A 27,375-nucleotide genomic window follows, 5' to 3' on the forward strand; every position below is an offset into this window, starting at 1 on the left:
GAGGGAGGGAGGGAGGAGAGGATTGGGAGGGAAAGAGGGAGAGGGCTACAGCTGGGATACAAGTGAATGTATAAAATTATTTAAAAATAAAAAAAAATATTAAAAAAAAAAGAATGGGAAGGAAGAAAACCTGCGAAAGAATATAAAAAAGCCAAAAAGTTAAGATAGGATGGCAAAGAAGAAACAAATTCCAATGGAGAGCTGGCTGAATGAGTCAACTATTGTGGAGATCTCAAGGAAGATCAGCATTAAACAACTGCCTATGGAACGAGTCGCAACTGGCAATGCTATTGAGAACAGCTTCACAGGACTCTGAGGGTATCAGAAATCACATGTGACATGAGAATTGTGCAGGAAAGGAAACTGAGGAGCACCAGACGATAGCTTTCCTTAAAAAGAAGCATGCAAGGTTTCTGAGGAAGAGAGCTGGAGTGAAAAAAATGCAATGTGCTTAAGAAGGGGGCAACTTACAGATATCAGTTAGAATGTTTAACAGGAATAGTTTGCTACTGCATCATTTATATATTGTTGAAAAGTAAGGCAAAAGGTAGATGGCCCATTTTATTCTTTAAAATGTAAAGCAAGTAGACTAGAAGAGACCAGTGACCATTGCTTTCTGATATGGTAAGACCACATTATAATCTATTTGGTGCAATGAAATGGAAAAAAAAAAAAAAAAAAAAAAAAGATCACTTAGGACATTCCCTAAGGAAGGTAGAGTTTATTTGTCCTCACCAAGGTGACTATGTGATCCTCTGTTGTTCAGAATCTACTGCTTACTAGTATCCTTTGTCAAGATTACAAAAGAAAAATGGCCACACTAGTGACAACACTGTAGGAATACGTAATTAGAGAAGATGTGTTACCTTAGGGCCACCAAGGGTCTGAATTAATTGATATTCATCATTAGACCCATAGTCCACTGAGAATGTTGAAAAAAATAATAAGGTCCTGCTGAGAGGTCTTAAGAGTCAGAAGCCAGAAAGCATAGGAGCTCCTGGGCTCTGCCATGGGTGATCCAGCGAAAGAGCCAGAGCAACCTTATTGAGAAGAGGCAGCCCTGGTCTTCCTTATAGCATGGTAAAAAATGGAGTCAAGAAAGGGACAGCAAGCCCATCTCAGAAAATGAAACAGATCGAACCACAAAGGATACATTCCATGGTCTTTGAATTGGATAATGCTTGATTATCTTCAGCTTCCTTTCATCTACTTCTTTTTCATGCTCACATTCTGTCCTACCTTGCATCATCTGTTTCTAATTTTAAAGTAAAACTCTTTTTCAGTGTAATGGTCTCTTCTGTATGAATAATGTAAATCTAATATATTCGAAGCACTAAATCAGTAGGACAGATGGTGTGGAAATGGTGACGAGCAATGTTACTAGACCGAGATGCAGAAGCAAGTTAGAAAGGACCTTGAAGGCTGGAGATACGGCTCAGTGGTAAAGAGCACTGGCTGTTTGCAGAGGACCTGGGTTCAATTCCTAGTTGCTTCTCACATGGTGGCTAACAACCACATATAACTCCAGTTCCAGGATATCCAATGCCTTATTCCAGCCTTCAGAGGCACTGCACAAAAGTATACTAAGACATTTACGCAAAACACCCATACACATAAAATAAACCTTTAAGGAAAGAAGGGCAATAAATGTGATGCCAACAAGAGCCAAGCTATGGGCCATGATGGCGAGTTTTAAACAAGCATAAATATAGCATAGACTCTCAGGAAATTAATCTGAAAGCAGATGTGTAGAATCCACCAGAAGGTCAAGGCACTGGAGAGAGAAGATCAGTTAAAGACTTTCCAGAATCCAAAGGGAAGGGGACGAGGCCTGAACTCAATTAGCAGCTGGGCTTCTGCCAGTCCTCAGGATGCCTTTGTACAAAAGAGAAAAGTCTGCGTTCTGATGTGGGTTGGCATGCACCGGTCATTTCGGCTGGCTGATGCCTCTGCAGTGCATGGCCTTGGCATTAGACTTGGTGGCCTTGGGTATTGAGAATAGTAAGCAAAGCTAGGCATTTGATTATATACAATGCAGGATTGGAGAGAAAAAAATTCAAAATGTAAAAAGTTCTCTGGAAGGGACTGAGGCAGAATAGTGACTGCATGATTCTAATTTAAGACAAATTTCTGTTACAGTTGGAGAAAGAGAAGCAGGTCCCCGAGAGAACCACCTTGCAGACTAAGCCACATAGAATACCAGCTTTCTTGTCTGTCCCAAAAGTCTTCTATTTGGCTGACTTGTTAAATACTTGTTTTGGTTTAAAACACACACATACACACACACACACACACACACACACACACACACACACACACACGTCTTCACTTTTAGTAAAAATTGTTTGATATGAGTGTTACAAACGTGTAAGATGTTGTAAGTCACAAAAGTAAATGAAGTCACGTTTGACTCCAAAGATGGCTGGTTGAGACAGAGAGTAAGTTACCTTTGGACCCTGTTCACCTTGTTGGCCTTTTGGTCCTCGGAGTCCTGGACCACCCTGGCAAACAGATGTTAACTATTAGCTCACAGACAAATCTCCAAACAGCATACTTTATTCATCATTCTTCATAATATGGGATTAGGTCATTGCTAATTGTTTTATATGAAGCCCACACATTGTGTACTAGTGAATGTGTACAAGTGAATGCTCATCATGCTCTTCAACTGGAAACTCCCCCACCCAGTTCTGGCCCTTCCTGCAGATCAGACTCTTAGAAAATCTTTGCTCCAGGCTCTTCTAAACCTGAAAATGTCTTACTGGAATGTTTGTTGAGAGCTTATATAATGCTACTTTTGTTAACATAGACAAAGAGCAAAATACTCAATTGACATGGAATTGTGTGTGTTTTAAACCATAACTTCATAAAAAGTCAATGAAAAAGCAACAACTCAATTCTATTTATTTACACAGAAATAAAAATAATTAAGTTAGTGCTTCTGAAATTCCAATCCTTTGCATTTCTTTACAAGATGTTTTGACATACTGATATAACAACTGTACTATTTTAATGGCAATTTTCTTTATTAGACAAGTCTATGTACTACAAAATAAATATGTGAATATACTCTTTTTTTATTTGTTCATGTTTTTAAATACATCTAAATATATATGTATGCATAGTCTGAATATTTTAATTAATACATGTTCTCAAAATTAAAATATTTAATTTAAATACATTTAAATAAATACTTGTAAAAGCAAATACAGAATTATAAGAAATGGAAAAGAATATTGCTAAAAAATACTAGATCACCTTACAAGTAATTCAGTATAGATGATGTTATTCAGTTTACTTAGGTTTTGTTCTTACTAAGAGCTGTACATCAAAAACATGCTCTATATTAAGTGGGGAGGTAATTGATGTTAGTGTGGGCCATGAGACGCCAGACATTTTTCCTTTGGTTGAGCGAAAGGACTGAAGATCAATGACACTGCGTTAATACTTTCCCTGTGTGATTCCACTTTATTTTACAGAGTGTGCATGTTTATTTGAAAATGACTGGACAGCATCAACAGAACACATATAACATTTTATACTGAGTGGGCAGCAGGAGGATATGCTAATCTTATAGGGATAGCAGAGGCCCCAAGCTGAAACCCACACTGAAGATAAACCACAGTGGCTCAAAGGGAGGATTTCGTACATAAGGCAGTGGAAAATAGAAGGCATGGTAAGAGGAGGATCATCTTGTGCATGCGTCTAAGTTTACTTAGGGTTAAATATGTGATAGCCCTTTAGTGCAGCAGGCAGCACCTTAGACCTCAGAGTCTATTAAAGAACATCCAAGGGTGAGCTACTCAGACTTACTGGGGGGCCAGCTGGTCCTAGAGCCACTTCATTGGTTTCTGAGCAAGAGCAGGAACGTGGAAGGTCTGGGCAGGACTCTTCATCCCGCTGAATGGGGGAGAGGAAGTATAATTGTTAACAAGACAGTCTACATAAATTGCTTTATTAACTCTAAGAAAATACTTTAGAAGACATTTAAAAAGTTTTAAGTGAACATTATGCTATAAGGTTCCCAATCAGAACGTCTCTTCAGTAAGGAGATGGCATGGGTGCATATGGGTCATCAGTATCACAGCTTTTTTTTTTTTAATTTTATTTTTTTTTATTTTATTTTTTTCTTATCAGTTACATTTTATTAACTCTGTACCCCAGCCATGTCCCGATCCCTCATTCCCTCCCAGTCCCTCCCTCCCTCCCTCCTCTCCACCGTGCCCCTTGCCAAGTCCACTGATAGGGGGGACCTCCTCCCCATTCATCTGATCCTGTTTTATCAGGTATCTTCAGGACTGGCTGCAAAGCTCTCCTCTGTGGCCTAACAGGACTGCTCCTCCCTTGGGGGGTGGGGAGGCCAAAGAGCCAGTCATTGAGTTCCTGTTAGAAATAGTCCTTGTTCCCCTCACTGTGGGAAACCAATTGGTTACTGAGCTACCACAGGCTACATCTGAGCAGAGGTTCAGCTTTAAAGGGATCTGTTGAAACTAGATTGGAAATCCAAGCAAAGGAACAAAGTTCCGAGAGAGTGGAGAATATTTTTTGGTTTCTATTTAATTCATCTAGGGTAGCAATGCTTCCTGAACTAAAGGCCCTAAACACTGTCATTATGTTACATTACAATGTTACATTGTTTTCCTGTTTTAAAAGATAAAAGATAACTTTTTGAAAGGCTAAAGTCAAAGCTACTGTACATGGATTAAAACAAAAAATTAAAAGTGCTTAAGCACTTTGGTGTCCTGAGACAATACTATCAGCTTCTGTAGCTAAAACTAAGAAAACATAATAGACCTGAAGCTTTAGGGTTGGGGTCCTCTTTCTCCTCTCTTGGGATATTTACTGACATGAGATATTAGAAAACAAATAATAATATCCAGCTGAATGAATCCAAGGGAATTAGTTACCTACAGAGTGAGGTAGAGCGCCTCGTATAATTTTTAAATATCCCATTTGAAGCAGGCTCCAAAATGACCTCAGCCCTGACTACAGGACTTCAGAGAGTCCCTCAGGCTCCTGAGTAGATGAAAAGGCACTTCCGTATTCAAGACCTCACAGGCTCGTGAGGTTAGATAGAACAGGGCACAGGCAATAAGTTACCAAGATGAAAGTAAGTAAGTCTCTAAAATATTCAAAAACAAAACAGCCAAAATAGTTGAATAAATGACTGATATTCCCTTCATGGCCCCTTCTTTAAATGGTGGACAGTAAGGAAAGATTTCCATTCACGTCTCCAGCTGGTGTATCTCATCTGCTCTGACACTTGGTCAGCTAAATTCAAATGTAAATTTAAGTATTTCAGAAGATCTCCCGGATGAACTGGGCACCAGCCATCCAGTTTTAAGACCCCGGGGTGGTTTTCTAACACTGATGACCTATCTTCCTGGAACATAATTTATAAGCCTTCAGTGAATAAAGCAAAAAGCAAAGTAATGAAAAGGGCCTAGATCCTTCCTAGAATTGCTGACCACATTTTTCCTTGACACAGAACGAGATTCTGCTTCCTTTTCAATTTCTCAACCTATCTTCTTTTAAATGTAACATTAAGGTGTCTTATTTAATTCATTATTAGTTTAGAAGCTTATTTTTTATAAAGAATTGGTTGCTTGCTTCCTTAAATGGGGCTCCCAGGAATTCACTGCATGCAATAAATGTTTTAATCTAGTTCTAAAATCAAATCCTCTGCACTTCTCAAAGACTTGACTATGCTCCTTATATGGCTTTAATTATTAAGACGTAATAACATCCATCCCGAGCCGAGTCTCCTATTCCAGCTTACTTTCCACAAGGATCCTAAGATATGAGTCTCCTTTCATGTTTATACATAGACATATAAATACAACTTTATGACAGAATAATGAGAAAGCTTAGTTTTCTGCTAGTGTCAAATTTATTATGACTCCAGTTCCAAATTTGTGTGACCCGCTAGCCTGGAACAGTCGACTAAATTTGTACTGACACTGTGAATGTTTTAAAAACTCAGGGAAAATACAGCAGCATTTGACATCCCCTGGATATCATGTGCATAACTAGCTCCAAATAATCCAGAGCTTCATTCTGGCCACGGAGAGCTACCTTGCAATCCCAAGATTGGGAGGTAGAGGCAGGAGGATCAGAGTTCAAGGTCATCTTGTTATTCTAGTTTCATTTCTACTGCTGTGCCAAAAACACTCTGGAAAAAACAATTTAGGGGAGGAAGGAGTCTGTCTCAGCCGACTTCTAGAGATATCAGAGCAGGAACTTGACTCAGAAACTTTGCAGGAACTCTGCCATTGGCTCATTCACAGGCCCATGCTTGGCTAGCTTTTTTACACAGTTAAGGCCTGGCTGCCTGGGGATAGAACAGCGTGGATGAGCTACGTTCTCCCACAATTAAGTCAAGACAATTCCCTACAGATATGCCCACAGGCTAATCAAGTAGATGACTCTTCTCTCAGGTGACTCTAGGCTTTGTCAAACTGACAATCGAAGCTAAACAGGACACTGGGCTATATAGTTAGTTTGGGTTCAGCATGGATGACATGATATCCTTCTCACAAAACAGAAGGTATAAGCAAAAACACTCTACAGTGTCAACAGCCTATTCTGAAACATCCTTTTGATGTTCTATCTTAGCAAACCTAGTGTTTCAGTAGTTGCTATAATAGAAAACAAGACCATGGAGCAAATCAGTGTGCAAAAGGAAGTGAGGAACAGGCATAGTTTGATCACAAGATAGGCCAACACTGCCACACTCAATAGGCATACACTTCTCAAATGAAAATATCTTTTCCTTTTAATGCCTGCATACCATTTTCCTGTGGGTACTGAGTTGCTAAAATAAGCAACTAAACATTTTGTAAATAGAACTTTTTCTTCTTTTTTAAGTTAATTTTTTTATTTTTTTTTTTATATTAGTTACAGTTTATTCACTTTGTATCCCAGCTGTAGCCCCTCCCTCATTCCTTCCCAATCTTACCCTCCTCCTCGCCCCTCTCTAAGTCCACTGATAGGGGAGGTCCTCCTCCCCTTCCATCTGACCCTAGCCTATCAGATCTCTTCAGGACTGGCTACAATGTCCTACAATGGCCTAGCAAGGCTGCTTCTCCCTCAGGGGGAGGTGGGGTCAAAGAGCCAGCCATTGAGTTCATGTCAGAAACAGTCCTGATTCCCCTTACTAGGGAACCCACTTGAATAATGAGCTGTCATGGGCTATTTCCGAGCAGGGGTTCTAGGTTATATCCATACAAGAACCTTGGTTGGAGAAACAGTCTCAGAAAAGACTCCCTGTGCCCAGATATATTTGCTCCTTGTGGAGCTCCTGTCCTCTCCAGGTCATACTAACTCCCCCTTCTTTCATATGATTCCCTGCACTCTGCCGAAGGTTTGGTTATGAGTCTCAGCATCTGCTTTGATACACTGCTAGGCAGAGTCTTTCAGAGACCCTCTGTGGTAAATGGAACTTTTAAGCATTTCCTTTGGCCTAGGAAGTTTGTGAAGCAGGAAGTCTAGAAGCACCTGGAATATGTGTCAATAATATCTGTAATACACAGTTCAAACTACAGGAGACCATATGTGATGGTCTCATTGGTTTTTACTTCTATGTCTCTTTATTAAAACTTCCTGACTTTAATTATCATCACAAAAGCAATTACTTATGGAATGAATATTGAGAAACAGGCTCTCATTTGCAAAGAAAACATAGATTTTAATTTCGATAGAGGTAAAAGAATTCTTACCAGGCCGGGAAGTTCACAACATTTGTCTTTACTGGCCCATGATGTTGAGCAAATGATATCAAACATCTGTAACTGGAACTAATTCAAAAAGATAATCATCATTCAATAGGGAGATACAGATAAAACGTGTTTGTAGTTATATTTCATCAGAGATAAGACACCAATGTATTCATAATATAATATTTCAGTAAGTAAGTTTAAAAATAAACTCAAACTGATTTTGTTCCTGAAACACACAGTGATCTAACATTTTGTCTATAGTTACTCTGTCTCCTGTCTAACTCCCCCTCCCTATCACTACTTCCCCTTCTCAGATCTACCTCCAATAAGCTCAGCTCTGTGGTTAAAGCCTTGCTTGGAAGTGCCTCCTAGCATCTTCCACATGCCCCGAATTATAGAGCACTCTAGATGACTGTCACAGATCACTTAGCGCCCACTTTTCAGTTATTTGCATTATCATTTCCTTAAGTTCTTCAAGGGAGGGGAACTGCTCATCTCTGAGCCACTTAGCATAGTACCTAACACGTAATAAATGTGCAGAAAGCCCGATGAATAAACTTGGTTCATTCCTTCGTGCAGTCATTTTCGCTGTTAGCAAGATATTGTATAGCCATTTTTGAGACAATAGTGACAATGGTGAGAACAGAAAACAGAACAGTCCTGTGCTGGAAAACTGTATAAGGAATTGAAGGCTGCTGTAGAGCTATTGTACTCAATAAGGTGCAAGGAGAGATTCACAATGAGTGCCATGGGTTCATGAACTTCGTGTATTTTTATTTAGGCAATTTTGTCACACTAAATATTTAGTCCTGTTTCACTCACATATTTTGGTAATGATTCAAGGCACAAGGTGCAATAGACAGAAATTATTTTCATAACATTAGTGAGTGCTAACACTAACCTAACAACTTAATTATTTCTACTTTATTTCTTCTTACATAATTTTGAAATATTAAAGCATGTCATCAATAAGAGAACTGGGAAGATGATAATATTTTCATTTTCATCTGCAACCGGCAGTAAACAATGCTTTCAATAAGGACCATAAATATATAATCCAAAGAATGCTACTCATCCTTGGCCAAGGGCCCTTAGGGTGAAAATGACAGTGCCCAAGTAGCTAATGCCATTGAAACAAGTTTCCATGGGTTTAAGGAGTACGACCAAAGAACCACTTCTACTAGCAAGAAAATGAAATCAGGCTTTCTGTTCTCGTGTTCAAGCATAACTGTGCAGATTAATGGAATGTTTGCTCTGACCAGTCAACAGAAAAGCCTTGAGTTTTGAAAATAGAGTCATTATGCAAAACAGCTTACTATCTTGAAATTTAGCATATCAAAGTATTATTGGCTGAAATGTCAGCAGAGTGCATAGTTTATGCAACCTCCTGAGTATTTTAACATCCAGGCCTTAAAGGTATGCTATACGATCCAGAACAGGGAAGCCATTCAACAAAACAATGATCAAAAAAAAAAAAAAAAAAAAAAAAAACATAAAAATGAAACCATTTCCAAAAGTGCACTACAATAAACTCCTGAAAATATAAACAGCAAGAAATATTTCAGAGAGCACAAAGACTTGAGCCCATGGAGCTAGGCTGCCAGGATAGGGGTTCTAATTGCAGCCCTATTGAGTTGAGTTATTTTGAAGAAACTAGTTCCTATTTTGAACTCTCATTTTTTCTCACCTGTAAAAGTGTATGCTGACATAGTTGAACAACCCTACTCTGAATGTATGAAGCTTTCTGAGTATTGAAATAATGCCACGAAATTCTATAACTGCCCTTGCTCAGTAGGTTTGGTGTGAAATTGTTGAATGTATGTAAAAGGTATACACAAGACATAAATAGATCTAGTGTGAAGACTTGGATCCCGTCTTCAAGATTTCTCAGTATGTATATTCAAATTTTCCATTCTTTAAATTCTGTGTTTCCACATATTTTGGATAAGAGATACTAAACTGTATTAGCAATTCATGTTTGTTGTGAAGATCAAATGAGCTAATATGGAAATAGTATTAGAACAGTGTCTGAAACACACCTACAATAAATTGTAAATATCATTTTAAAGTTCAAAACACAACTCTCTCATAATTTACTTTTAAAGTATAGAAGCCAAAAACGTAGAATCAAAGTAAAAGTGACAGTAGTGAGGGCAGAAAGGTAATAGTTTTCTTCTAAATTATTATTTACTTTTAACACTTTGAAAAAAAATCTTAATGAAAAAACAATGTTAACCAACATGTTTTGAAATTTTCCTCTGTGCCGGGTATTATTCTAAGCCCTATTTAACTACCAGTTTTTCTCAGCTCATCACCATGTCGCACAGCGATGACCATGCCCTTTCTACAGTCCAGGTCGGCAAGACCTGAAATGAGAAATTGAAGCATATCATGGAAGTTCAACTCCAGTTGAGATTTGAACAGTACAATCAACATGTGGTCTAAACCAGTGTGGTTTATTTAGTAATAAGGGGATCTTTGGGTTAATGCTTGAAATGAAGTAACCAAGCCTGACTTTATAATATTACTGCATTTGAGAACATTTATTCAATGGAGCTCATTATGGACAGCAAGCATCAGCTAGAGTCAGCTATGTCTGGAAATCTTTTATGCATTAAGAAATTTAGCATTCCTGGATAAAAACCTTCATATTAAAATATTTTAGTGAACGGAAATATTTACTTAAAGCAAAAGCCCTTCACCACCTCCCATATGCATCAAGCATTCTTGAAGTTTTTCCGATAAACTCAGCCCTCACCCACTTAAAGCTGTGTAATGTCTACATATAAGCCTTCGCCTAGCCCTCTGCCCTGTGGATTGATTAGGATTTGTATGAGCTCAGTTTATCTCCTAAAGGGATCAAGCATCCACTAAGTATTTAATGAAGCTAATACTATCATTTGAGGAATGCTACTGTGTGGGATGCCTTTTCTTTTGCAAGTTAGATGGGATCATCAGCTTTTTCTTTGAATGCAACAAATTTATTCATAGTCGTTTTGTCTTTGTGATAGCTTAGATTCCTTAGCCTGCACTTAGGACTTCTTTCCCAAAGCACATTTCTACAGAAGGATTAAAACACTGCAACAACAAAATAAAACATGCTTCTGGCTTTTATTCCAAAAGCAGTGACATATGCAGCCGTACAACTTAAACAAGAGATAACGCAGAGATTTTACGTCAAAGCATCTCATACTTGAGTGCCTTGGAATCCAAAACAACAAGGTTCAAAAGAAGTCATAGCTCAGGCAGTTAATATAAGAGACAGCCTCCTTCTACTGACCCCAAAACTATAAAAGATATAGATTTTTGAGACGCAAGGAGAGACATGTAACCTTTTACATTTACAGTTAGTAATTTCGCTAAATGGAATACTTAGCCAATTACAAACGCTATTTTTCATCACTGGACGTTTTCTCTGGGTGAAGCTCAAAAGGCAAGTCATTTGGGGTCAAGTGTTAGCAAGAAAATAAGATTAAAATATTTTTCAGCAGTTGAGTCATTTTGATCCATGAATGGGAATTTCAAAATTCTCTTGGCTCAACTTTGCAGTCAGTACCAGATTTTCTCAGCTAACTTTTTCTTGAATAATATAAATACATCTATGTACTTGTACAAATCGAAAACTTTGTAAAACTGTATAAAAGACTATCCCATAGATAGAGCTACAGAAACCTAAGCCATCTTGCATTTCTCATTAGGTGTCCAACTTCTCATTGACTTTGTTAACAAAGCAAGAAGCATTTGGTGTTGGCCATGGTAGAGTTTAGAGTTTGGCTTGCTTTTAAATTATTAAATTTTAGGGAAACAGTGAGTGTTCTAGTTAAACTGAGAAATGAAAGTTAACTATTTTTATGCCTTTTGGTAGAAATGTAAATGCTTCTGTATAGAAATATTTTGAGGGTAAGATTTGACCGCAATTATTTGCAAGCTTCTAACTGAAATAGTGAGTCTTTGAAACTGTGAAAGAATAGATGGGCACACGGTCACCAGAGCAGACCTGACTTCCTTCGCTGCTGCCTTCAGGTCTACAGAATCAGAGTCTGATCTAGTGGAAGACAGCACTGGAATGGAAGCCAGACAATCCCAGGAAAGTCTGATAGAGCCTCATATCTCAATTTCTTCAATTTTTTAAAAATGAGAGCTCTTATTAACTTCTTCAAACCTAAGTTTAGCACCAACAAAGTAAAGTCAATATGAATATCTCTTCTTATGGCTTCAGAATATTAAATTGATACTTTAGGGGAATATGTATTTCCTAGACCACAACAGGCATATGTATTAGCTACTGTTGTAATTGAAGGATTTAAGGATGCAGCGCATGGAAAAATGACTTTAAAAAATTAGCACCTCTTTTTTCAATGTTGGTTTCTTTTTAGTTCTTTATATATTTTCTTTTTATCTTTTAGTTCTATATATATTATGTTGGCCACTGTCTACAGAATCTTGCATTTTGGAGCATGAGTTATCTTTATTAAGAATGTAAGCAGTTTCTACACAGTAGTTAGCCCTCTATTGAAAGTGTAGTTGGTAAAAAAAAATTTTCTCCATTCTGGAGCCTGCTACTTCGTCCAGATGATGCTTTGCTTATAAATTATGTGGTTTTTTAAAATGGGTTTTCTCTGTCTCTCTGTCTGTCTCTGTGTCTCTCTCTCTCTCTCTCTCTCTCTGTGCGTGTATGTGTGTGTGTGTGTGTGTGTGTTTCTTTAGTCTTTGGCTTTTTTTTCTCTTTGTTTTTTGGTTTGTCTTGTCCCGGTTTATTTTTCTTATTTTCTTACTGATATTTTAAAATATCTGTTTGTATTCTAATGGGTGAGAGAAAGAAAGGGTGTAGATATGGGTGAGAAGATAAGCAGGGAGTTTGGGAGAAGGGCAACTGTGATCTAAATATACTTATGAAGGGAAGCCTGTTTTCAGTAGAGAGAAAAATTAACACTTGGGTAGTGACGAATCATCAGCTAGTCTACTGTTGAATTCTACACCAAAAAGATTTACTCAGTGTATAAAATTATAGGTGACTACTTGGCATGTTTGTCTTTTATTTAAATAGCAGGAGGCTCAATAAACACCAGCTGAATAACTGTCTGAGTATTAGATTCATACAGCAGAAAAAAAAATCTAAGAAACATGGTCTCATTCCAGAAGCTCAAACTTTTTCTAGAATCATTCAAAAAAAAAAAAAAAGGTAAAAATGTAACAAATCTCTGAGGAAGAACACTGGAAAGGAGAGGCAGTTACTTTTCCTTGCACACGTGTTTTGACAGCTAAGTGAAGCCTGCTTATTAGTTTAGTCTCCCTGGGGATAGCCACCGCCTACGGAATCTTGCATTTCTAAGCATGAGCTGTTTTTGTTAAGGATGTGAGCAGTTTCTATACAGTCGTTACTATAATCCTAAATCCTCTCCTTCCACTCAAAGATGGTTTGAAAGGATATGAATTTTTCTTTAGAGAGGAAATCAAAGAGTCCTCCAACATTTTGAATCAGGGCTAGATTTGGCAGGCGACACTGACGTGTGAGCTACTATTAGAATGATTCCTCCTGGAATTATCTGAAACGTGCCCGTTACACATACCTTTTCACTAGTTGCCAGAGGAAGACCAACAGTGAGCTGGGTGTTTTTGAAACTGAAATCTGAAGGCCAGTACTTCTTTCATATGGCGTTGATACCATCAAGCGACACCCACCCCGTCCCCAAGCAAAACTTACTACTCAACTGCATTTTTAAGATCGAAGCTAATATTATCCATTTCATCATAAGCAAATTCTTTAGTAAGTGGGAAGACTAAAAATCTGTTTAGGAGTCCTTCACAGACTTCTAGATTATAAGAAAAGCTATGGCTTTTTTTTTTTTCTTAGTAGCCTTACAAAGAACTCTTTAGTTATTGACATCTATAAATTCCCCTTTGTTCTACTGCCGGCTGCAAGTTACCACAAAGGGCCCTCTGTTAAACCGCGATTCTTTTCTGTCCCAAAGTGAAAAATTACCGTCAGTATACCTGAGACATACAGGCACTTTTAGAGGTAGAAATCAATTTTTTGATGTTTTATTGGTTATGTAAATGGAGTATATTTTTACCTATGGTGTGATTTGAAACACAATTACTATCATTGTTATTATAAAGTTACAGTTAGAAAATACAAACAGGGAGAGTAGGATGCATGTTAAAAGACTGCAGTCAATGCCGCAGATGGGGTATACTACAGATAACATTTTTTTAAGGAAAGAAACTGTGCAAATCAAATAGTCTGGGGCTAGGAAAGTAGTTCAGTCAGAGCTCCTTGCCTGATGCTCACAAGGTCATAGGTTCAAGCCTCAGCACCACAAACAAAACCCTACATGTAAGAGATAGCCCATTTCTATTTTCATTCTAGCAAGTGTTTCTTGGGCACCTACTGTGCTTGTAAGAATGTGTCAGACATTGTAATAATTTTTTTTAAAGGAGACCATGGTGTCGCTTCTATTTTAGGGAGCTTATATTCTGTTTAGAGAGGTAAAATATGAATAAATAATAAGGCAAAAAGATGTGACTGTCAATAATCAAGTAGTAAATGAGTGTTTAGTTGTCTGTAAAAGGTGAGATGAAGGATGAAAAAGTCATTCTTGTGCTGGTCACCTTTGGGTACTACTCTCAGGAAATTAGGTGCACCATGCCTAAAATTAAGAAAGCCATAATAGTACAAAGAGATTTGGGCCCCGAGTTCCCCCCCTTAGTTAGTCCATTTATTCATCCTCGCATTTGTTAGTCTAGCACATCCTTAGTTCACTAATTCTGTATTTTTACAATCTCTTAAAACGGTTTCTGCTGTTACAGAAAGGAGAAACATAGGTTACAATACTCAGAGTTCTTTTTAAAAACTAAAATGTTACCAGTTTTAGTATGACTCAAATGATAGAGCGCTACTAATTAGCTGTGAATCATGCTTTTGAAACAAAGCCCTGTATACACTGTTCTTTGTTGTGGGCAGTGAGTGGAAGAAATGTGATGCCTATGCCAATTGGAAGTCTCCCAGACTTACATTCCATTTTAATAATGTAAAAGTTACTTTAGAAATATTTTTACATAAGTAACTTCTAATATCAATAACCCTTAATAAAGGGTTATTGATAGCAAAAATAGTTGTAAAATATTCAAATCTAACCCAAATTAGAGGCATATGCCACTTTCCTAGGTACAGTGTTGAGAAACTTTGTATGGATTTGTATTTTCTTTTACAAATTTGTACATGTAGAGTTTTGAATTCCAATAACAAACCACTTACGTCACAAATATGGTGCTGAATATTATAATATTCAAACCTTAATGCGTTTAGATAATTAACTAGTCTAGTACCTGAAGCATTCTCTTTATAATAGACAGAAGCTTACTTCCTTGAACATCCATGTTTGCTTAAAGAGCCACCATCTATCATCTTTCTATCAATCATGTCTCTATCATCTATCTCTCTATCATCTATCAACTTATCAATCAACTATCTGTTATCTATCTGTCTACCTATCTCTGTGCATTTGTCTATCCATCCACCCGGCCATCAATCTCATTACCAAATTCCTTCCCTTGAAAACAGCTAAACATAAACTATTTTTTTTTCCTGTAACAGACACACAGTTTCAGTTCTTTATCTACTTACTGGTGCAGAGTTTCCATTTGGTCCTCTTGATCTGACCATTCTGCCTAGAACTTCCACACCATCTGATGTGATATTCGCTGATGCATTTATTGCCTTCTGACCCACTTCCTTACAGTCAACAACCACTTTGGCCAATGTCTTGCTGATAATGACATGGAGCTAAGTAAAAGAGAAGATGTTTTAGAATGTCCTGTGCAGGGAGAAGTGTCAACTGATTTATGTAATTGTATGACTCATCATTAAATACAGAGAAAGAAGGGAATTCTGTCTCTATGTACTTGGCTATGTACTTTTCTGTGACTGCTCAACATTCAAGAATCATCACTGTAAAATACCTTTCTTTGGCTTGACTCTTTAAATAGCCACTTTTAATAAGAGATTTTAGTTTACTTTTATTGATATTTTAAGTTAGCACACAAAATATTGAGTGTTATTATGAATTTTATTCATGTATCCTTATAATTAGCTCTAATTCGTTCCCTTTCCCCCACTTCCTCTATTTTTTCCATCTCCCTACAGCTGGAAGGGGTGTCATGAGAGTGCAGGACATTTTCTTAAGGAGGGGAAGGGAAGCCAAGGAATACATGCAAGAAGAAGTTCTTCCCGTACAGTCTGGGGCAGTTTTCCCAAATCACAATCTCAAAAACATGGAGGACACTGTTTCAGCAGTCACCAGTTCTTTGTGAGGATTTGGAAAAGCCAGATGGTTCTATCCTTTAAGTAACCATCAAAGGTACATACATTGTAGTTAAACCAGGTAACCACATTGTAACCAACTTCTGGCATAACGATATCTGAGCCTACTACACATTTTGATTGGGATTATGTTTGCTTCATGAATACTACTTGTATGTGGCAGACTAGTGAACCGAAAGTAAAATCCATACTCCAACAATGATTTCACTCCCAAAGAAAGGTAACCATAGTAACTCCATTCAATCAACAAAAAGGATTGAATGATGTGAATCAAGGTTATGAAAGCTAAGATGGATAACACCATGCTCAAATCATTAGCAGACTTAGCCTATCGGTAATTTAATATCTTTTATATTAAGATAGTTTAACTTCCCTGGTGTTACTCAACTTTGTTTTGTCACTAACCTTGTGAAAGCTTCCGTAGAACATTTTCCTGATGTCAGGTCCTTCAAAAGTAACAGTTTGAAAATCTCCAGTATAGTCATAGTTGAAATAAGTTAGAGTTTTTCCACCATCTAGTCAAATAAAGAAAAGCCAAAATATTTTAGAAATAATTTAAATGGGTGAATAACTTTTTCCTAAAATTCATGTTGACAGAAAATAGTGAATTCATTGTTTTGAAGCTACATCTAAAAGAAAATGAAGGGATGAAACAATGAACAGTCCTTAGCTTGTTATAGGGTTTCTGGTGTAAAGTAATTGACTTACTGACAAGTGATAATAAGGGGACCAGGACCATGTGTGTGCCCTTCCCTTACACCTCTTTGCCTAAACTCTTATCCATAACACCTCTTGAGAGATGCCATCAAAGCTTAGAGTAAAAGAAGAATATGAGAGAGGATATTATCACTAAATATTAGGAAAGAACAACTAGGTACTTTGTCTTACTAGCCCACCACAGACACCAACTTTCCCAGGATACAACTTGGAAAAAAAGCAAAGAGATGCCTCCTTTATTATGAACAGACAAACAAAATTTTCTTAATGTTCAGTCTTTTGTATTACAAGGAATATTATATTATTAAAAATAAAATACCTTTCTCTCAACAGCACTTTCTTACACTAAAATTTAATTTCTACCTGATTTTTAAGTGGAGTATTCTAAGTTTCCTTTCTGTAATGAAACATTCTGACCAAGAGCAATCTTGGAGAGCAAAAAGCTTACTTAAGCTTACAGGTCACAAGTCTATCACTGATCTCAAGGCAAGAACCTAAAGCTAAGCCTGTTTTCTATTCCACACAAACAAAGAGACACTGCAGTAGCCGAGGAAGATACTGCTTGATGGCTTGTTTTCAGACTCATGCTTATCTAGCTTTCTTATATAGTACAGGACCACCTGCCTAGACAAGGTGCTGCCCAGAGTGGGCTGGACCTTCCTATATCAATTAACCATCAAGACAATCCCCCACAGACACACTCACACACCAATCTAACCTTTACAGTGTCTTCTCAAGTGACTCTATGCTATGTCAAAGGGGCAGTTAACGCTAACTAAGACACAGAGCAAACTAATTTTAGTCATTTTAAGATGTTTTTATTTTTAACCCTAGGGCATATGTGGTGTTAATGACTTAATCCTTTTCGGTCTGTAGATTCTCTTTAGTTGCATATGAAAAAGTTTTTTTTTTTTTCATACTATGTTTAGTTGTTGATTGCTTTCTATATAATAAACTTTTTTTAATTTCATTTGGAAATAAGATCAAAAGTCTCTTCATCCAAATGTTTGTCATGCCTTTTACGTTTTAATTTCTAGCTTTATTCAATAAACTCAGTGGCATGAGTTAAAGACTGGGCATTGTTTGGTACACTTCAGAGCAGGACAGAGGAAAGCTTCCCTTTCTGGTTCCTCCTCAAGTTTCCAACCTCTAAGTATCGTAGCTTCCCAGCATTTAGACACATGCTCTTCTCTTCACTTTCTTAGCAATAAGAGTTTGGTATCATATATCACACATACACAGCTTCCAGATTTATATCTCTATCCCAGAAATTTTTTCCAAATATGATGCTGCCAACTCAGCAGTCTGTGAAATATCAAATAGGCATTTGTATTCATCATATCTATGTCCAATAAATGAACTTCTGGTCCCGCTTCTCCAAACACTTCTGCCCCCCTTAGTTTTGCTCTGCCTGAAGACTTCACTCTATAAAAACTGCTTGTCTAGCTTAATCTTGCTCACCATTTATCTAGAGCAGCAATAGGCCAAGTTCAGGGAGCCTTGTGAAAGAGTGAGAGGAAGGATAGAGAGAGCTAGAGGGGTCAAGGACACCCCAAGAAGACCTACAAAGTAAACTAACCTGGGCCTACAGGGGCTCACAGAGACTGAACCACCAACCAAACAGCATGCACAGGCTGGACATAGACCCCTTACACATATGTAGAAGATGTGCAGCTTGGTCATCATGTGGGTCCCCTAACAATGGGAGCAGAGGCTGTCTCTGACTCTGTTGCTTGTCTTTCAATCTCTTTTTCCCTTGCTGAGTTGCCTTGTCAGGCCTCAATGGGAATGAGGGTGGGACTTGGAGGAGAGAGGGGAGGGGCCTAGAATCAGGCTGTAAAGTGATTAAATAAAGAAAAAAAGAGAGTCAAGGTTCTCAAACTGTGGGTTGTGAGCATTGGAAAACACTTATTTCCTATGGTCTTAGGAACCCTCAACCATAAACTCATTTTTGTTGCAACTTTGTAATTGTAATTTTACTACTGAGTGGTGTCTTAGCTCCTAAACCATTCAGAAATATGTGCTTTCCAATGGCTGTAATTAACAGGTTGAGAAGCACTTTGTGCCTAAGGCTGACACAAAGCAGGCACTCAGGGGACATTTCTTGAAAGAATAGGTGAATAAGTGAACAAATCAGTGATTTCATAATTCACTGCTTGTTGTTTATATATCACATAAGTTGTGTTGCAACATGAAATAGCAAGATGGCATGCCACATGCATTATCATGTAGACAGCAAACACCACACATAAACATACTTACTGTCTAAAATGATCCCGACCAGTGGGTCGGAATTTTTATTTAAAATCTCCCAAAGAGCAAATGGCTCCTGTGGTGTGTCGGGAAGAATCCGGAACAGGAAAGTCATTGTATAGTCAGAAGGCAGTCCTTCTGGATGCAGAAACCTAATGGTGGGTAGAGAACAATGCCTCAGTGTCTCCTTCTTGAAAAAGTCATCCTTTGACCATAAAGTAATATATTTTTATTATAGAAGGTTTGCAAAACAAAATGAGATTGTCATCAATCTCCATCAAATCACTGTTTTAGGCTGTCTGGCTCTCCAGCTTCTGGGATTTCTCCTGTTTCCTCCTCTCAATTCACTTTGGGAGTGCTTGGATTACAGAAAGACACCAGCATTCATTTTTCTCATGGGTTCCAGGTATTTTAATTCTGCTCATCAGGCTTACATGACAAACACAGTGATTGGTTGAATCATCCCTCTGCCTCTAACTGTGACCTTTACTGCATGTCATTGGCTTCTCTGAGTTTCCACTTCAGAGTTTCAGCGTAGTTTACAGGCTTAAGAGTTAGCATATACGAGTATTTAGAATAATATATGGTCCACTGTGTTGCTGTAAGTATTAATTACTTTTACATGTCTTCACAGGTGAAAATATGCTAAACTGCAACCAGAATTACAGGATGGGGCTGATCTTTTATGTTAGTTTTTCAAAATTTTTATGTTCTAAGTATGGGTGTTTTGCCTACAGATAGGTCTGTGCAACACATGCCAGCCTAACGTCCAGAGAGGACAGAAGAGGTCGCAAGGTCCCCTGGAAGTGGAGTAACAGATGGGTGTGATCTTTTATGTGGGTGCTAAAAATTGAACTTAGGTCCTCTGGAAGAGCAGCTTGTGCTTCGAACTGCTGGCTGAGTCATATTTTCAGCCCCAGGGCTGTATTAAAACAAACAACTATAACATCGTTTGCTCTAAATATCATAGAAAAATCTTACCACAAACTATCGCAGTAAATTACAAACTGAAATCATTTTTATACTGAGATATAATAAGTACTTTCTGGCATGGAAAACATACTTGGTCGGCTGGGAAACCAACGCATCTTTATGGATTTGATAACACGGGAACAAATTGAAGGTACCAGGTTCCATAGAAACTCCTTCCACTGCAGAAAAGTCCTTTTCAACCAAACCAAACATTTCCATCATCTTAAATCCTAAGGCGATGAGAGAGGGGGTTCAAGAACAAACAGCAACTTTAAAATTTTAAGGTTTTCTGCTAAGTATTTAAACAAAACAGGCAGATGAACTCCAAGCAAGCATTAATCAGCATTTTTCTTTAAAATGTGATAATGGTAGGGATTGTGTTGAATCTGTAGGTTGAGGAGTTTGTTGGATGGCCGTTTTTACTAAACTAATCCTATGGATCTATAAATGTGGGAGGTCTTCCATCTTCTGATATCTTCTTTGACTTCATTTTTCAATGTCTTAAAGTTTTTCTCAAACAAGCCTTCCACTTGCTTGGTTAGAAGTACACCAAGATTTTTTTCAAGGCTATTGGGAAAGGAGTTATTGCCCTGATTTCTTTCTCTCCTACATACCAATTGTATATAGGAAAGTTACTAATTTTTTTAGTTAATTTTATATCCAGCTATTTTGATAGAAGTGATTATCTTCTTCGGGAGTTCCTCAGTAGAATTTTTAGGATTGCTTACATATGCAATAATATCATCTATAGATAAGGATACTTTGACTTCTTCCCTTCCTATTTTTATCCCCTTGATCTCCTTAAGTGTTCAATAAGCAACCTACAATCCTTCTAATAGCAGAGGTTAGGTATAAAGCAAGAAACTAAAGGGTAGAAATAGGTCTCTCTAGGAAGAGAAATAAAATAGATAGTTATTGGTGGATGAGGAAGATAGCAGGAATGGGAGGACTGAATGGAGAGTGGGAAGATAAAAGGGTGAAAGGGAGGAAGTATGGAGGGGGGTAAGGGCCATTTGAGGAATCATGTGGAAACCTAATGCAGGAGAAGTTCCCTAAAATATATATGTGTATAAAGGTGATCTAAATAAAACCACCAAACAACTGGAGAGATGGAGCCCCAACTGGACATCTCTTGTCACAGAAGAAAGCTTCCAGTACTAGGTAGGATTGGGTTACATTTAATTGAGTTGATGGCCTAAGGGGCCCAATGCTATCAGTCACGCCCTTCAAACTGACAGTAACGCCCTATTATTGAAGACAACACAGATAACTCCCTGAACATGAAGTCAAGCTGGTGCCTACCTAGAGCCTTCACCCCTATGGACTAGTGTCCATGGCACTAAAACATACTCTGCATGCTACTAAAGAAGAAAGGTAAGCACTAAACCTGCTACCTTTGGGCTACAGTGATGACCTGTCTGGAAGACGTGCTAGTGCAATAATTTGTGCAAGGCCTGTGGGAGTAACCCACTGATAGCTCACTCCATGAGCTGGAACCCATCCCTGACACTGCTCGGGTTTCCTGAAACTAGACAGGCCAGGGACCTATGAGAAAACCAATACGACTGTTCTGCTACAGGAGCATAGCCATAAAATCACTCCTAACAACATTCTGCTATACTTAATAGATAGATTAGTGCCTCGCTCAGCCGTCCCCAGAGAAGCTTCCTTTTGCAGTAAATGGAGACCCACAGCTGGTGTAGAGAGAGTGAGAAATCTTGAAATACCCAGTCCTACATAAGATCTCCATCAAATACTTCCCCTCAGGGCTCAAGGAACCCCGTAGCACAGGAGGTAGAAAGAGTGTAAGAGCCAGAGGGGATGGAGGCCATCAAGGAAACACGGCCTTCTAAACACAGTGGGAGCAACATGTATATTAACTCAGAGGCTGTGGCACCATGTACAAGGCCTGCATGGGTCTGCACAAAATAGAGTTCCAGCACCATGAGAAGTGGACACTTCTCATGAAGAAGGCTTCCTGAGAAGCCTTAACTCCTAACCCAGAAGCTATCTCCAATTTATAACCACTCTGAAGTGAAAAATTTGTTTTTGTCCAATGGAGTCTCACTGGGGACACTCTTAAGGCCAGGCCCCATGCTCAGCTCTGGATATCAACACAAAACCAAGTCGGTGGCATCTCTGGAGGTTCTTTGCCTTGTTATGTCTTGTCAGTTCTTCTTATTTTTTTTAACAACTTACAAGTCCGTTGCATATATATTATGGCTTCTGTTTTTATGAGACTTCTGTGTGTGCAAATGTGTCTCTGCATCTATATGTGTTTCTTGGGCTGTTCCCTTAGCTCTTTATCTCCTGGGTGTTTTGTTTTGTTTTGTTTTGTTTTTTGTTTTGTTTTGTTCCCGAGACAGGGTTTCTCTGTGTAGCCTTGGCTGTCCTGAACTTGCTTTGTAGACCAGGCTGGCCTCAAACTCACAGAAATCCACCTGCCTCTGCCTCCCAGAGTGCTGGGATTATAGGCGTGCGCCACCACCCATGTTACATCTTGTTTTATTATCATTCTTTAGATGCCTATTTGTTTTTTTGATGAGAAACAGAGAGGGTGTGTGTTTCAGAGGAGAAGGGAGGATCTCAGAGGAGTTGGGGGATGAGAAACCATAATCAGAATATAATGTATGAATAAAAATCTATTTTCAATAAAAAGCAAAATAGGGAGAATGCATGCTAATACATACCTGTAAGATCAACTCCATCCTTCTGCATCATTGGGCAGGCTGAAAAACAGAGCAATCGAAATAAAACCCCAGGCCATGCACCTCTAAATATATGACTCCGTGGTTGTGAGCAGGAAATTAATAGAACCTTCCCTAAGCATACCACTCCTGACCTGCAGGGTAACTCTAATACAATATGGTTGTGGTTGTCTGCTGTTCCCGTTTAGAACCAAAGGGTCATAGCTTCCAACCACTCGCCTGGATCCATTAAATCAATGGTCGTTACTAGAAAGCACTTGTCAAGAAATGGTTTGATAAAAACATCTTTGAAAACTATTTCCTGCAATTTTTTTTTGTTCATTATTGTCTTGTTTTGTTAAGGCAGGGTCTTGCTATGTAACTTTGGCTGATTTTCACTAAGTATCCCAAGGTGGCTTCAAACTTGGGGCCTTTGATGCAAACTGTTAACTTAGGAAGATCTCCATCAACCTAAACCTTTAAAGGTGGGAGAGAAGATTTTTGCCTCATATGCTCAGAACCATAGTACTCAACACCTGCATGATAACTAGCCAAGGGAGTCAACAGTTCTTTCCCAGCTCCACATGGGACTCCTTCCTTATGTAACCAGTATTAGATATTCTCGAATTTTAAATAACGCTCATGAATACAAGTTCTAAAGAACTAACTTGCTGATGCAGTTTCACAAACAAAAGTAATTAATTCATCTTCAATTTTCTTAAAGGCATCAAAGTCATCCACAAAGAAGACATGACGTGCACTGGGCTTGCTGCCAATCCGAACCAACTCTGAATAATCAGCATCAGCCACACCGATGGCAAAGATGTTGTATCCTGCAGAAGACACAGAGCAGACTTCTGATCAGTTTAAACTTCGTGATATACAGTGCAAGATGCTAGATGTTTAAGATGTTCTTGTTTGAGAAGTGTTTGATTCATTCCTTACTGTTCTTCGGGGTTCCTCATGGGCATATTTCATTATGTGAGAATTATTCCCTCATCCCTTGAAGAAATTTTCCATTAAAATGAAAAAACTCAACAAAGCTAAAGCCCCAGATGGTACAAGAGCCAGAATGGTTCCCATTTGAGTAACATATTTATGGTTGCATACTTTTCATTGTTATTCTGACATCTGTGGCATGAGGTGCTATTTAAACAGACTATATTCCCTTCAGAAGTATACCTTAAGGCCTAGCAGCCTACACTGGGTCACCATGTAAAAACTGGCAAGTAAGTGTTAAACTACTGTTGCTAAGCATATCATCTTAGTTTTTTCCTGTAACAAAATACCTGACAAAGGCAACTCAGCAGAGAAAGGGTTTATTCTGACTCACAGTTCTGGGTATTACAGCAGGGATGTCACAGTGGCAGGAATGTGTGGGACCTGGTAACACTGCATCCATCGTCAGGAAGATAGGGTAAAGGATATATACACATGTGATTGCTCAGCTCACTCTCTCCTTTTCCATTTCAGGGCTCAGCCCATGAAACAGTGCCACACATAAAAGCATAGGCCTTCCCACCACCGTTAATCCAACTACGAAAATCCCAAACAGGCATGCTCATGGGCCAACCTAATCTAGACATTTTCTCATGAGACACCCTTTCTAGGTTATTCCTGATTATGTCATATTCACAACTAAAGCAAATCATGACACATATTTTATCTTCACAGCCGTCTGTGAGAAATTTTATTTTACAGTCCAGGAAACAGGGGAGTTTCTTTAATGAGCTCCTTCCTCTCCCTGAACCTGTAGAATGGTCCTTTCATAGTATTATAACTCATTGCTGGAACCCTGCTGTAACAAATCATTGAAATAAAAGAACCTAGTTACAGAATGGCAAAGGTGTGTGACTTCAAAGCTGTGTTACCTACCAGGGGATATTTAATTAAGCTGATAGGAATGTGTGCTTAGTGCCAGCATTGCTCTTCACAGTCATTGATGGTGCATACAGGGGAACCTTACCGTCTGCCTGCATCTCCCTGGAGATTTTGTTGACATCATCTTGAGATCTTCCATCAGTTATAACCACAATAACCTTTGGGATGCCTCTCCTCGTACCTGACTCTACAGTAAATAAGGTATCTCGGACATGCTTGATAGCTTTTCCTGAAACAAAAAATCAACAGTTCCATTCCTCTCCTCCACATGCTTTCACAAGCAGAAAAGAGTGGAACAGAATTTTTACATCAATGAGAACAATTAAAAATTATGTGTCTTGAGAGCCGAGGCTGCAACACAAGAGGAAATTACCTGTGATGTATGTAAAAGGCCCTGGGTTCCATACTCAATGCCAAAACAAATAAGCAAGCCTCATAACAAAAGTCACCTTGAAGTCTCTTATGATTATTATGAGCTGTAGCTGGGCATTGTTCTGGCAATGTTTGTCGGTTTGGGTCTTACCTGTTTTGGTATTTCCTCCTTTGTAGGAAATGTGTCTAATTGCATCAAGAAGTGTCTCTTTGGTTTTATAAGCATCCAGTTTGAATTCTGTCCTGGGGTCATCAGTGAACTGAACCATGGCCACCTGGAGATAGAAGGTGAGTGTTTGTGCTTTTACGTGGGTACGGATTTCTATGAGGCTGGAAAGTACACAGGAGCACAGTAGCACCCGTTATTTAAATTTCTTCCTTAACCCAATCCATCAACTAAAACTTCATGTGGTTAAATATCAAATTTGAAGGCAAATTAAATTTCAAGTTCCAAGTACTTATTAAGAACTAGAATTTTTAGAAATTCTTTCTAATGATTCTAGGGCTTTTCCCACTTCATTTGACAAGTAAAAATTGACCTCTTTTATCTGGTAACCAGCTATGCCACAGAATCAGAGTTATATTCTTTATAAAGTAACTACTATGGTTCCACCACTGTACAAAGGAGAAAACAGAGGCACATGAAATCTAGCAAGAGAGTTAGGATCACACAGGTGGTCACTGGTAGAGCAGATAGCTGAAGTCAAGTACATTTTATTTCAAAATCTGTGATCTCAGTCATTGCTTCATAAACCTTTGTATCTTAATTTCCTACATCTTACTTCTATTCCTGTGGCACTATGGGGCAGTTTGAGTTGATATTCTGGAACACTGAAATACGAATGTCTGTTGAATGAATGAAGTAGTTTCACATTCTGGATGATCCTTAAGCATGTGTGAGCCTTGACTTTAAAGAATTTCATGCCCCTGAGGGTAGGAGAAATAGCATGTGTAAAGAAGACACTCGGCCTTAATATGAAAGAAATACCTCCTACTAGTCTACCATCTTCAATTCTGCTGATCTCAAGAGCTGTCACAGGGACGTACAACGTTTTGATATTTCAGTATAAGGTTGTCATCTACAAATGTGTTGGGCTACATCATTGCAATCCTGGATGCAAGCATCCCATGAGCTACAGGTTGGACATGCCTATAAAGATTAGCATTCCATCATCACAATACTTTGATTACATCCGCTGACAAGTGGCCACAGTAAGAGACTAAGAAATAATTTCTGAATGCAGAGGGTAATGTAATGACTTGGTGCTTAGCCTTACCTGAGTCCCATCTGCACCAATCTTGTCCAGGGCTCCCACAGTACTATACAGGAAATTGATGATCTTGTTGAAATTGTCATCGCCAATACTCCAGGATCCATCCACCATGAATACTAGGTCTGCCTTGGCAGCTTTACATACTGAAGACCAAGAATATGTTTTGAGTCAGAAGAGGAGCGTAATATTTCAATCAAGCCAGAAGACAGGTAACAATTGCCTTCTGGAAATTAAAGCTCTTTGGTGCCAGCCTAACCTACATGAAGTCTTGTCCTTAAAAATCTAGAATTTATTGTGAATAAGCATAAGCAAACTTTAATTACAGCATTACTCAAAATTTCTTTCTATGCCCCTTTAACCACTGACACATGCCAAAAAAAAAAAAATTACCAAATAACACTAGCAGAAGGAAGCCATCATCAATAGTAATTATGGACATCAACATGATAAAAAAGCACACAAATTCTTCTCCATTGAAAGCCCTCTTTCAAAGTTCGCTTTGAATGGTTTGTCATGATCCATTCTTCTTTTCCTCTGTCACTGTGGATCATTGTGATTAACTATGTTTTATGATGAAACACACAATTTGTTCTTCAGTAATCTCAGTCTTTTCATTTTAGTTCACTTGCATGCAAATACTCTATGAAATAATTTGTCTCTTTGCTTTCTTAGAAAAAGCATCCCACTTCCTATTGTAGGAACTTCACTCCTGTCAGTTGTCTATCAGGTAAAATAAATCATCTTTGAGTGAGTTCACACTCAGGGACAGGATGATCTGGAGATCTTACCTTCATGACTTTCTTGTGACTTACATAATTGTATAGATTCTTAGTCTGACTCTAATGCTGAAAAGGATTGCAAATCTAATTATAAGTAGGAAAAAAATCATGTCCTCCATTTTCATGGAAAGATGAAATATATATCAAGTTTTATTTTCAAAATGAAAGCAAAATTTATTTTAAATTTTACTTTTTTAAATTTAAACATTGCTTAAAATAAAAAAAATTATCAACATGCATGAAGAAATTTATATTTAGTATATAAAACTTTTTAAATTTTCTTCTTAGGCCTTTTTTCTAATCTTAAAGACATGCTTAATAAGTATCCAGTATAAGTGTCATAGTCCTTAAGCCCAAATCATTAATATTGGCACACAATTCCCACCATAATTTTATCTT

The 27,375-nt window shown here is 38.2% G+C and overlaps 1 protein-coding gene across 3 annotated transcripts in view; it reads right to left on the minus strand.

The window, feature by feature from the left end:
- The window catches only part of Col14a1 (collagen type XIV alpha 1 chain), a 220,025-nt gene that overhangs the window by 53,250 nt on the left and 139,400 nt on the right, over window positions 1-27,375 (minus strand). For all 3 annotated transcript variants that reach the window (XM_055626634.1, XM_055626633.1, XM_055626635.1), the window contains exons 26-37: window positions 26,201-26,340; window positions 25,075-25,198; window positions 24,637-24,780; window positions 23,339-23,503; window positions 22,674-22,712; window positions 20,075-20,213; window positions 19,021-19,163; window positions 16,447-16,556; window positions 15,346-15,504; window positions 7,719-7,796; window positions 3,814-3,900; window positions 2,448-2,501 (exon numbers count right to left, since the gene is read on the minus strand). In XM_055626634.1, the coding sequence (XP_055482609.1) occupies window positions 2,448-2,501; window positions 3,814-3,900; window positions 7,719-7,796; window positions 15,346-15,504; window positions 16,447-16,556; window positions 19,021-19,163; window positions 20,075-20,213; window positions 22,674-22,712; window positions 23,339-23,503; window positions 24,637-24,780; window positions 25,075-25,198; window positions 26,201-26,340 (1,382 nt within the window). The remainder of the gene's footprint in view (window positions 1-2,447; window positions 2,502-3,813; window positions 3,901-7,718; window positions 7,797-15,345; window positions 15,505-16,446; window positions 16,557-19,020; window positions 19,164-20,074; window positions 20,214-22,673; window positions 22,713-23,338; window positions 23,504-24,636; window positions 24,781-25,074; window positions 25,199-26,200; window positions 26,341-27,375) is intronic.

The sequence above is a fragment of the Psammomys obesus genome, unplaced genomic scaffold (assembly GCF_907164565.1).
Source record: "Psammomys obesus unplaced genomic scaffold, mPsaObe1.curated_primary_1811, whole genome shotgun sequence".
Classification (NCBI taxonomy): Eukaryota; Metazoa; Chordata; class Mammalia; order Rodentia; family Muridae; genus Psammomys; species Psammomys obesus.